General features: G+C 42.4%; 1 protein-coding gene across 1 annotated transcript in view; it reads left to right on the forward strand.

The window, feature by feature from the left end:
• LOC141047267 (uncharacterized) overlaps window positions 1-12405 on the forward strand; it is a 123462-nt gene that overhangs the window by 95398 nt on the left and 15659 nt on the right. The window contains 2 exon segments of the mRNA XM_073542274.1: window positions 54-151; window positions 348-438. Of these exon segments, the coding sequence (XP_073398375.1) occupies window positions 54-151; window positions 348-438 (189 nt within the window).

Genomic DNA, 12405 nt, shown 5'->3' on the forward strand with positions numbered 1-12405 from the left:
ATAATTATCTGTATGTAAAGAATGAATTCAGTCCCTGTATGTGTTTCCTCCAGATCTATCCAGTAAGAGGACAACACCAGAGAGATGTCCTCGTCCTCTCCTTCCACAGGACTGTAAACAAGAAGATCCCAGTGTTCCTCAGGATCATCAGGTAGATGGAGAGAAGGTGTCATGAGATCTCCCCTATGATGTGTAGATGGTGGTGAAGGTCTTGTGCTCAGTCTTGATTCATCCACCAGTATTATGTTTTATACTTGTGTAATGAGAACGGTGGAGATGACAGGATTAGAGCTGATCATAGATGTGACTTCTCCATCTGTCTGTGACTTTTACAATATTTGTTTCAGGGTGAAGATCTGACCCATATTAATACTACAGAGACATATGTGAGGGGTGATGAGTGGTGTAAAGAGGAGATTCCTACATATGACTACCCAGGTGAGTAGTAACCACTAAGCACAGAGAAGTCACAGACTCTTCTCAGTCACCGGCTGTGGCTGCTTTATCAGTGCTGTAGTCCGGCCATATCACAATCCTGTGATCACCATTTTGCCATAACATTGTCCTCCACACAAAACTGTTCAAGTGACTTTGGGTATTGAAAGCATTTTCTGTAGAACTTACAACCTGGAGTATCCACCTTCCCCCTGCGACTAGAAGACGCTGATCATTACTTGCCGAGATCTGTAAGCTACAAAGCCAAATGACAGTGTACATAGAATGTCCTGACATGTTAGAAAATCACTTGAAGAAAAGTATTATGATGGGCCTGTAAGAGAAAGCGGAGGGTAATGATGCTGCTGACTTCCTAGAACCCTGATATCTTATTGGATGAATCTCCCTTCTCTCCCTTCTGTGCTGCTGAATGTGCTCATATGGTTCCTACAAGACCAGGTCCAGTCTCTCTGGCCAAACTTCACTTTTATGATCGACAACATTAAGTGTGCAGTGAGGGCCAAGTGTGAATTTCTGTACTATAACAGAGTTTCTCTATAAAACCGACTAACTTCAAACAGGATGACTATAAACTATTATTATTATACATTTATATAGCACCATTTATTCCATGGCGCTTTACATGTGAAAAGGGGAAATATAGACAAGTACAATAAACATGAATATCTTGTGAAATGCATCACACAAACACACCCAAAGGGTAGTGTTCAAGTTTACCAGTGAAAAAAAATGAAAAAAGGACCAATTATAGGAAAAATCGCATGCCATAATATAAACCAAAAAAAAAAAAATCGCGACCAAAATCCAAGTATAATGAAAATAGGAAAATATTTATTAGAATGTACTGATATACGGAGAAGGGAAGCTACCCTAAAAGGCACAAGTTGCAAAAAGACACTCCATGGATCAATACACACATGATGAATATCATAGGGGATAAAGGCAATAATTATAATAAAAATAATCAAAGATAAATACAATAGAGTTCAGGTATACTGATCATCAATGCGGTATTACACAAAAGATATCACATAATTATTGCTATGATAATAAGATGAACACCAGACACCAAAATATAGGGCTGTGTGCAATATTGATACCGTCCCTATTGTTATGCCGCCCCTCCAAGGGTGAATAAGTGTGCAATGAGGTCAACTGCTCCCCAGATAGTTAAATACAATAACAATTTACCTAGAGTAATAATGGGGGCAGGAGCCAGGTCCAGGAGCGTCACCCCCGACGCGCGTTTCGGCTTAAAAGCCTTTCTCAAGGGGAGTAGCCATAGGGGGAAGAGGAAGGTATAAAAAGCCCCAACAGCCAATCAAGTCGGCTGTAACAGCAGTCGTCATGGTCATAAATTCAATAGGGAATCGCGGTTCACATGTAATGTGACGCCACCACTCAGACACCGTGAGGTGACGCATACCAGACCAGGGGATGGACGGCGGCGTCATGTGACACGCGACGTGGACAGTCATCGCCATGCCAACATAGACGCCGGGAGCCGGCGCACAAACCAAGGCGCTAGCGCGCATGCGTGCCGGGTCAGAGGGTAGATGGTGACAGTGGCGTCACATGACCCACGGCATAAGCAATGGTTGCTATGCCGACATAAGCTCCAAAGACCGGCACAAGGCAGGAACTGGCACATATGCATACGAGATCTAAAATAAGATATGCAAAATAAAAGACATGGTTGGGTCAACATGGGTGAGATAGCCATAACAATATTAATACGAGGGGAAGAAAGTAAACAAAAAAGAAAATAGAAAAGGAAAGGATATATAGTGGATAGGAGATTTGTTCAATACCATAAAAATACAAATGGCACCGCACCACAGATTAGCCACATCACATCAAGTGTGCCAAAAATAGCTATATCATAGAAGATTTAAATTAGGTGGCTATTTCAATAGTTCCTTATATATAAATATAGAATTATATTAATGTATCTGCGGTGCACAAAAAGTGAAATAATTATGCCATACGGGCAATACTATACAAAAATTGATGACATAAAATATTGCCTCAAACATTCAAAAACTTCACAAAATGTATAATTGAATAAATAGATGTATACTTTAATGCTTTATTTCTATAAATTCGCCGAAGGCATAATGACAAACATATATATATAGAACACTGCCACTAATATCACTTTGATCAATGCTTCCTTCGCATAAGACGATATGCATCATGTAGAAGCCTTCCCCACAGGACAAACGAAAGACGACCATGTCACTAGGGCTAGAAGATAAAAAAGTAAAATACATAAGAATCCAGAATTAAAAACATCAAATGCATTTAACCCAGCATGGTTGATCATAGAAATGGGACAAAACTTAAATTCTCATTTAATCCTTTAGGCTGGACCGTATCTAGGGCCCAAATCCATCTAGTCTCTCGTTGGGCCAGCCTGGCACTAATTTTATCGCCCCAAATGCCAGGATCAGTAGCATCAATACCCCTGAATCTAATCAGGTAACTGTCACAATTGTGATGTTGTTTGAAGTGACGTGGAAGGGTCCTTAGTGCGGATACATCGTCCTGGTCGGCGGCAGCTATAATCCCCAAAATGTGTTCGCGGACACGTATTTTAAATGGCCTCGTAGTCAGGTCTACATATATAAGGTTACAAGGACACACAGCAAAATAGATAACACTAACACGCCACTGGCACCATCTACCCTCTGACCCGGCACGCATGCGCGTTAGCACCTTGGTTTGTGCGCCGGCTCCCGGTGTCTATGTTGGCATGGCGACGACTGTCCACGTCGCGTGTCACATGACGCCGCCGCCCATCCCCTGGTCTGGTATGCGCATGCGTCACCTCACGGTGTCTGAGTGGTAGCGTCACATTACATGTGAACCGCGATTCCCTATTGGTCAATTTGTGACCATGACGACCACTGTTACAGCCGACTTGATTGGCTGTTGGGGCTTTTTATACCTTCCTCTTCCCCCTATGGCTACGCCCCTTGAGAAAGGGTTTAAGCCGAAACGCGTGTCGGAGTGACGCTCCTGGACCTGGCTCCTGCCCCCATTATTACTCTAGGTAAATTGTTACTGTATTTAACTATCTGGGGAACAGTTGACCTCATTGCACACTTATTCACCCTTGGAGGGACGGCATAACAGTAGGGAAGGTATCAATATTGCACACAGCCCTATATTTTGGTGTCTGGTGTTCATCTTATTATCATAGCAAAATTATGTGATATCTTTTGTGTAATACCGCATTGATGATCAGTATACCTGAACTCTATTGTATTTATCTTTTGATTATTTTTATTATAATTATTGCCTTTATCCCTTATGATATTCATCATGTGTGTATTGATCCATGGAGTGTCTTTTTGCAACTTGTGCCTTTTAGGGTAGCTTCCCTTCTCCGTATGTCTGTACATTCTAATAAATATTTTTCTATTTTCATTATACTTCGATTTTGGTCACGATTTTTTTCTTTTGGTTTATACAATAAACATGTGCAAGACAAGGGACACACAAGTACGGAAGGAGAGAGGACCCTGCCCGCGAGGGCTCACAGTCTACATAAAATACTACTACGTAAAGTAAACCTGTGCCATGATAAATCTCTAGGCTGTACAGTTGTGGCCAAAAGTATTGACACCCCTGCAATTCTGGCAGATAATACTCAGTTTCTTCCTGAAAATGATTGCAAACACAAATTCTTTGTTATTATTATCTTCATTTAATTTGTCTTAAATGAAAAAAACACAAAAAGAATTGTCCTAAAGCCAAATTGGATATAATTCCACACCAAACATAAAAAAGAGGGTGGACAGAAGTATTGGTACTGTTCGAAAAATCATGTGATGCTTCTCTAATTTGTGTAATTAACAGTACCTGTAACTTACCTGTGGCACCTAACAGGTGTTGGCAATAACTAACTCACGCTTGCAGCCAGTTGACATGGATTAAAGTTGACTCAACCTCTGTCCTGTGTCCTTGTGTGTACCACATTGAGCATGGAGAAAAGAAAGAAGACCAAAGAACTGTCTGAGGACTTGAGAAACCAAATTGTGAGGAATCATGAGCAATCTCAAGGCTACAAGTCCATCTCCAAAGACCTGAATGTTTCTGTGTCTACCGTGCACCGTGTCATCAAGAAGTTTAAAGCCCATGGCACTGTGGCTAACCTCCCTAGATGTGGACGGAAAAGAAAAATTGACAAGGGATTTCAATGCAAGATTGTGCGGATGTTGGATAAAGAACCTCGACTAAGGCCTGTTTCACACTTCCGTTTTTGTGTCCGCCAAACGGATCCGTTTCCGTTTTTTTGACGGAAACTGATGCAAACGGATCCGTTTTTTTAAAGACGGATCCGCGGTAACCGTAATGGAAGTCTATGGGACAAAAAAAACGGATCCTGCAAAAAATGGCGGATCCGTTTTTTTACGGAAAACAACGGATTTTGACGGATTTGAAAAAACGGAAGTGTGAAACAGGCCTAACATCCAAACAAGTTCAAGCTGCCCTGCAGTCCGAGGATACAACAGTGTCAACCCATACTATCCGTCGGCATCTGAATGAAAAGGGACTGTATGGTAGGAGACTCAGGAAGACCCCACTTCTTACCCCGAGACATAAAAAAAGCCAGGCTGGAGTTTGCCAAAGCTTACCTGAGAAAGCCTAAAACATTTTGGAAGAATGTTCTCTGGTCAGATGAGACAAAAGTAGAGCTTTTTGGGCAAAGGCATCAACATAGAGTTTACAGGAGAAAAAAAGAGGCATTCAAAGAAAAGAACACGATCCCTACAGTCAAACATGGCTGAGGTTCCCTGATGTTTTGGGGTTGCTTTGCTGCCTCTGGCACTGGACTGCTTGACCGTGTGCATGGCATTATGAAGTCTGAAGACTACCAACAAATTTTGCAGCATAATTTAGGGCCCAGTGTGAGACAGCTGGGTCTCCCTCAGAGGTCATGGGTCTTCCAGCAGTTCAATGACCCAAAACACACTTCAAAAAGCACTAGAAAATGGTTTGAGAGAAAGCACTGGAGACTTCTAAGGTGGCCAGCAATGAGTCCAGACCTGAATCCCATAGACCACCTGTGGAGAGATCTAAAAATGGCAGTTTGGAGAAGGCACCCTTCAAATATCAGGGACCTGGAGCAGTTTGCCAAAGAAGAATGGTCTAAAATTCCAGCAGAGCATTGTTAGAAACTCATTTATGGTTATCGGAAGCGGTTGGCTGCAGTTATTTTGGCTAAAGGTTGTGCAACCTAGTATTAGGCTGAGGGTACCAATACTTTTGTCTGGCCCATTTTTGGAGTTTTGTGTGAAATGATCAATGTTTTGCTTTTTGCTTCATTCTCTTTTGTGTTTTTTCATTTAAGACAAATTAAATGAAGATAATAATACCAAAGAATTTGTGTTTGCTATAATTTTCAGGAAGAAACTGAGTATTATCTGACAGAATTGCAGGGGTGTCAATACTTTTGGCCACAACTGTATGTGGCTGATGGCAGTAATATATATTTATTCACACCTGCAGGAGATGTGTTGACATGGCTTGAGCCCTGGTTTCATGGATTCACTACATATCATAAATTATATTTTCAATCAAAAGGAATTCAGATTACTGCAAAATCGCTCCTGAAATGGGGAGCACTAAAATTTTCTCTGCTCTTGTAGTCAGAACTCATAGAATTTCCAATGGTCCACAATAAACGAGTTCTCCCCTCATATATACAGTTGAAACTAAATGTTTACATCCACTCTGTAAAAAGACACATATGCATGTTTGTCTCAATATCAGACATGAAATCAGAATAAACCTTTCTCGTTTTAGGTCAATTAAGATTACCATAATTATTAATATTTGCCAAATGCCAGAATAATGAGAGAATGATTTAAGGCATTTTTATTTCTTACTGCAAAGTCAAAGGTTTACATACACTAAGATTAGTATGCGTTTAAACAATTCTGGACCATATGATGTCATGTGTTTGGAAGCAACTGAGTTAGTTAGAGACACACCTGCAGATGTATTTGAATGCACACCTGAAACACACTGCTTCTTTATATATAGCATCATGGGAAAGTCTAAAGAAATCAGCCAAGAAATCATGAAGAGAATTGTGGACTTGCACAAGTCTGGCTCATCCTTTGGCACAATTTCAAGACTGAGAAGGTGCCTTGTTTATCTGTACAAACAATTATACGCAAGTACAAATTAGATGGGAATGTCCAGCCATCATACCGCTCAGGAAGAAGACGGGTTCTGTGTCTCAGAGATGAATGTGCTTTTGTCCGACATGTGCATATCAACCCAAGGACAAAAGCAAAAGACCTTGTAATGATGATGTCGAAAGCTGGTAAAATTGTGTCAATATCCACAGTGAATTGAGTACTGTATCAACATGTACTGAAAGGCCTCTCTGCCAAGAAGATCACTCCAAAAGAAACAGAAAAGACAGATTATTGTTTACAAATGCACACAGGAAAAAAGACCTAAAATTTAATTTTTGGGGCATAATGACCATCATTACTTTTGGAGGAAAAACTGAGAAGCTTGGAAGCCTAAGAACACCATCCAAGCTGTGAAACACGGGGTGGCGGCATTATGTTGTGAGGTTGTTTTGCTGCAGGAGGGACTTGTGCATGTCACAAAATAGATGGCATCATGAGAAAAGACATCAGTCAGGATGTTAAAGCTTGGGTGGAAATGGGTCAAGGATAACAAAGTCAATGTTTTGGAATGGCTATCACAAAGCCTTAATCTCAATCCTATTGAGAATTTATGGGCAAAGCTGAAAAGGCAGGTGCAAGCAAGGTGACCTAGAAACCTGGATCAGTTACACCAGTTTTGTCAGGAGGAAGGAACCAAATTCGTCCAACTATTGTGAGGAGCTTGTGGAAGGATATCCCAAATGTTTTACCCGAGTCATTCAGTTTAAGTGCAGTGGTACCAAATACTAATGAAATGTATGTGAACTTTTGACTTTGCAGTAAGTACCGTATTTTTTGGACTATAAGACGCACTTAGTTTATAGAAGAAGAAATTAGAAAAAAATGGAAGCAAAAAATATGGTCAGTTCTGTACTAATATAGGGGATATTGTTACAGAACTGACCATATTTTTTGCTTCCATTTTTTTCTAATTTCTTCTGGTATTTAAGCATGGCCCCCTCTTGCCTATCCTGGTATGCATGGACCCCTCATCCCTATCTCGTATGCATGGCCCCCTCAACCCTATCCTGGTAGACATGGTCCACTGTTGAGTTCATTTTCCCCCTTCACTACTGATGCCCGAGGAACTCCCTGTTCTGGTGAAGAAAGGTAGTGAGCCTGATTGTCAAACACCTGGGGCTGATGATGATGACTGGCTGAGTGGAGTTAATGACTGGATATAAGGCTGCCGACGCCCTTCTGGCCTGCGGGTGATTTCTCTGTGGACTTCTAGGAAATCAGTCTGATTCCTGCTCATCTAAAGCTAAGATTTCTGCTTTGCATTAGTGTTTTGTTTTCCTTGCTTTTCTGGATTCTGCCATTCCCTGCTGGGGTGAGCTGAATCTCCTTTTGCCTATTGCTCTGTCTTCAGGATATTCCTGAGTACTGACATAGCCTTTTTGAAGCCTAGCGTCTTCAGGGCCTTTTTTACTGTCAGTTTGTTGGCTCTTATTTTCATAGGGTTTTTCACGGATTGCAGACAGCAGCCTTCCTGTCCTTTCCTATCTAAGCTAGCTTGGGCCCCATCTTTGCTCAGTCTCTTTCTGTCTGTGTTTTGTTATTTCTTCTTGCTTCACCGTCATTATATGTGGGGGGCTGCCTTTTGCTTTGGGGTCTGCTCTGGGGCAGTTTAGATTTCCCTTTCTGTCTTTAGGCTATGTAGTCCTCCGGCTGTGATCGAGGGGCCTAGGGCATCGTAGGAGCCCCCCACGGCTACTGCTAGTTGTGTTGATAGGTTCAGGGGTCTGCAATCCGATAGCTGCCAACTTCTCTGGTTTTCTGGACTTAGCTAGCATTTCTATTTTTGCCTCCTACGGTGACTCAATCATAACAGAATCACCCACCATACCGCAGATCCTAGGGTACTCAATTGCAGGAAAGAATTGTATAAAAAAAAAAAAAAAGTGTGTATATTTTTTCCTCTATATCTCTGAGGCCGTAGGGGGAATTTTTTTTTTTTCTCTCAATGGAGATAAAGCAATTGTCTGATCGTGTGGAGCAGCTCGCTGCGGAAGTGCGGGGAATTTCCGCCTACCTTGCTCATTCACATGCTGCTGAACCAAAGATTCCTACACCTGATGTATTTTTTGGGGATCGGTCTAAATTTTTGAATTTCAAAAATAATTGTAAATTATTTTTTGCCTTGAAGCCTAACTCGTCAGGGAGCTCCGCGCAGCAGGTTAAAATTGTCATCTCTTTGCTGCGTGGCGATCCCCAGGATTGGGTGTTTTCTTTGAAACCAGATGATCCTACTTTGACTAATGTGAACGCATTTTTCAGGCCTTGGGGTTGTTGTATGACGAACCTAATGCCACTGATCAGGCTGAAAAGACCCTACTGGCATTGAACCAGGGTCGTGATTCTGCAGAATTGTACTGTCAAAAATTCCGAAAGTGGGCAGTACTTACTACCTGGAATGATAATGCCTTGGCTGCTCTCTTTCGGAAGGGGTTGTCAGAAGCCGTAAAAGATACTATGGTGGGATTTCCTGTTCCCTCTGGTCTTGACGATTCTATGTCTTTAGCCATTCAGGTTGATCGGCGTTTGCGCGAACGCAGAGCTGCACGAGAGGTGTTGCCACCTGTTGAACAGATGTCTGAACCTATGCAATATGATAGTTTTTTCCAGAGAGCAGCGTCAGGAGTTCAGAAGGCGTAATAAGTTGTGTTTTTTCTGTGGAGATGCCTCGCATATTATTTCTGTCTGTCCTAAACGCGAGAAACGCCTTGCACACACGTTTTCTGTTGGTGGTGTTCAACCTAAGTTTCTTCTGGCTATTACTCTGATCTGCTCCCTGTCCACATTTTCCGCCAAGGCTTTTGTGGATTCGGGAGCAGCTCTAAACCTAATGGACTTGGATTTTGCTAAACGTTGTGGATTTCCGATGACACCTCTGCAGACGCCTATCCCTTTGAGGGGGATTGATGCTACTCCTTTGGCTAAAAATAAACCTCAGTTTTGGACCCAGGTGGTAATGCGGGTCGCCCCAGACCATCAAGAAAATTGCAGGTTTTTGGTGTTACATAATCTGCATGATACTATTGTTCTGGGGTTTCGCTGGTTACAAATTCATAATCCAGTTTTGGATTGGAAATCTATGTCTGGTGAGTTGGGGTTGTCGGTGTGCCTTTAGTGAGGCTCCGGTGTTTTCCACCTCTCCTCAGTCGCATGATGTTTCTGATTATTTGGCGGACTTTTATGATGTATTTAGTGAGAATGAGTCTGCGTCTCTGCCTCCTCAGAGGAGTTATGACTGTGCAATTGAACTGAGCCCGGGGTGTAAATTTCCCAAGGGTCGGCTCTTCAATTTAGCTGTACCCGAGCACGAGGCTATGCGATCCTATATTAAGGAGGCGTTCGAGAAGGGTCATAGTAGACCATCCTTGTCACCCTTAGGTGCCGTTTTTTTTTTTTTTGTAGCCAAAAAGGATGGATCATTAAGACCTTGTATTGATTATCGTGCTCTCAACAAAATTACTGTTAAATATCAGTATCCGTTACCCCTGATTTCTGATCTATTCTCCAGAGTTAAAGGTGCTTGCTGGTTTACCAAGCTTGACCTCAGGGGGGCATATAATCTTATTCGCATTAAGCATGGAGATGAATGGAAGACGGCGTTTAATACTCCGGAGGGACATTTTGAGTACCTGGTGATGCCTTTTGGGCTCACTAATGCCCCTTCTGTCTTCCAGTGCTTCATGAACGATATTTTCCGAGATTTTGTCTATACATTTTTGATTATCTATCTGGATGATATTTTGATCTTCTCCAAGGATTGGGATTCTCATGTGGAACATATTCGGACTGTGTTCCGGATCTTGAGGGAGAATTCCCTGTATGTCAAAGGATCTAAATGCCTTTTTGGAGTACAGAGGATTTCTTTTTTGGGATTTATTTTGTCCCCGTCAACTATTGAAATGGACCCGGCCAAGGTACAGGCCATTTACGATTGGGTTCAGCCCACTTCTTTGAAGGCCCTCCAGAAGTTTTTGGGTTTTGCTAGTTTTTATCGGAAATTTATAGCAAAATTTTCTAGTATTGCCAAGCCATTGACTGATTTGACTAAGAAGGGTGCTGATGTGTTAAATTGGTCTCCGGAGGCTGTTTCTTCCTTTCAGGAGCTGAAGCGAAGATTCACCTCCGCCCCGGTTTTGCGGCAACCTGATGTCTCACTTCCGTTCCAGGTAGAGGTGGATGCTTCTGAGATTGGTGCAGGAGCTGTTTTGTCCCAAAAGGATCCTGTAACATCTAAAATGAATCCCTGTGCTTTCTTTTCCCGAAAGTTCTCTCCATCTGAACATAACTATGATGTGGGGAATCGGGAACTGTTAGCCATGAAATGGGCATTTGAGGAGTGGATACATTGGTTGGAGGGAGCTAAGCATCAAGTCGTGGTCCTCACTGACCACAAGAATTTGATTTACCTAGAGTTGGCTAAGCGCTTGAACCCTAGACAGGCTAGGTGGGCCTTGTTTTTTACACGTTTTGATTTTGTGGTTTCTTTTCTTCCTGGAACTAAGAATGTCAAGGCTGACGCCCTCTCTAGGAGCTTCTTTGCTGATTCTCCTGTGGTGACCAAGCCTGCTACCATCTTAGGCAAAGGGGTAGTTCTTTCTGCCATCTCGCCCGATTTGAGACGTGCTCTGGAAGAGTTCCAGGAGGACAAACCTGAGCGTTGTCCCAGTGGAAAGTTGTATGTTCCTGACCAGTGGAAGAAGAGAGTGATGTCTGAAGTTCATTGCTCTGCTTTGGCTGGTCATCCAGGTATTTTTGGTACTAGAGATCTGGTGAGTCCGTCTTTTTGGTGGCACTCCTTGTCTCGTGATGTCAGGAATTTTGTGCAGTCCTGTGGGACGTGCTCCCGGTCTAAATCGTGTTCTCGCTCTAGTGGGTTGTTGATGCCTTTGCCTGTCCCCAAGAGGCCATGGACCCATATTTCAATGGATTTCATCTCTGATATGCCTGTCTCTCAAAGGATGACTGTTATTTGGGTGATTTGTGATAGGTTCTCTAAGATGGTTCATCTTGTACCACTCCCTAAGTTGCCGTCTTCCTCTGAATTGGTGCCCCTGTTTTTACAACAGGTGGTTCTCTTGCACGGGATTCCTGAGAACATTGTATCTGACAGAGGAGTCCAGTTTGTGTCTAGATTTTGGAGAACTTTCTGTTCCAAGCTGGGAATTCAGTTGTCCTTCTCCTCTGCTTTTCACCCTCAGACCAATGGGCAGACAGAGAGAACAAACCAGACCTTGGAGTCATATTTGAGATGTTTTATTTCTGCTGATCAGGATGATTGGGTTTCATTTTTGCCCTTGGCCGAATTTGCTTTAAATAATAGAGCTAGTTCTGCCACTTTGATGTCACCTTTTTTTTGTAACTTTGGGTTTCATCCTCGATTTTCTTCAGGGCAGGTGGAGCCCTCTGCCTGCCCAGGTGTTGACACTGTGGTGGAGAGAATGCACCAGATCTGGGACCAAGTGGTGGATAAGTTATCTCTCTCCCAGGAAAAGGCCCAGCGGTTTTCCAACCAACATAGGACCATTGGTCCCCAGTTTAAGGTTGGTGATATGGTGTGGTTATCATCAAAAAATATTGCTATGAAGGTGGCTTCTCCTAAGTTTAAGCCTAGATTTATTGGACCTTACAAGATTTTGGAGATTATTAATCCGGTCTCTTTTCGTTTGGCTATTCCTGTCACATTTAAAATCCATAATGTGTTCCATAAATCTTTGTTGAAGAGGTTTGTTGAACCTGT

Source organism: Dendrobates tinctorius, unplaced genomic scaffold (genome assembly GCF_039654945.1).
Source record: "Dendrobates tinctorius isolate UK_male_01 unplaced genomic scaffold, ASM3965494v1 ptg000126l, whole genome shotgun sequence".
NCBI classification, from domain to species: domain Eukaryota; kingdom Metazoa; phylum Chordata; class Amphibia; order Anura; family Dendrobatidae; genus Dendrobates; species Dendrobates tinctorius.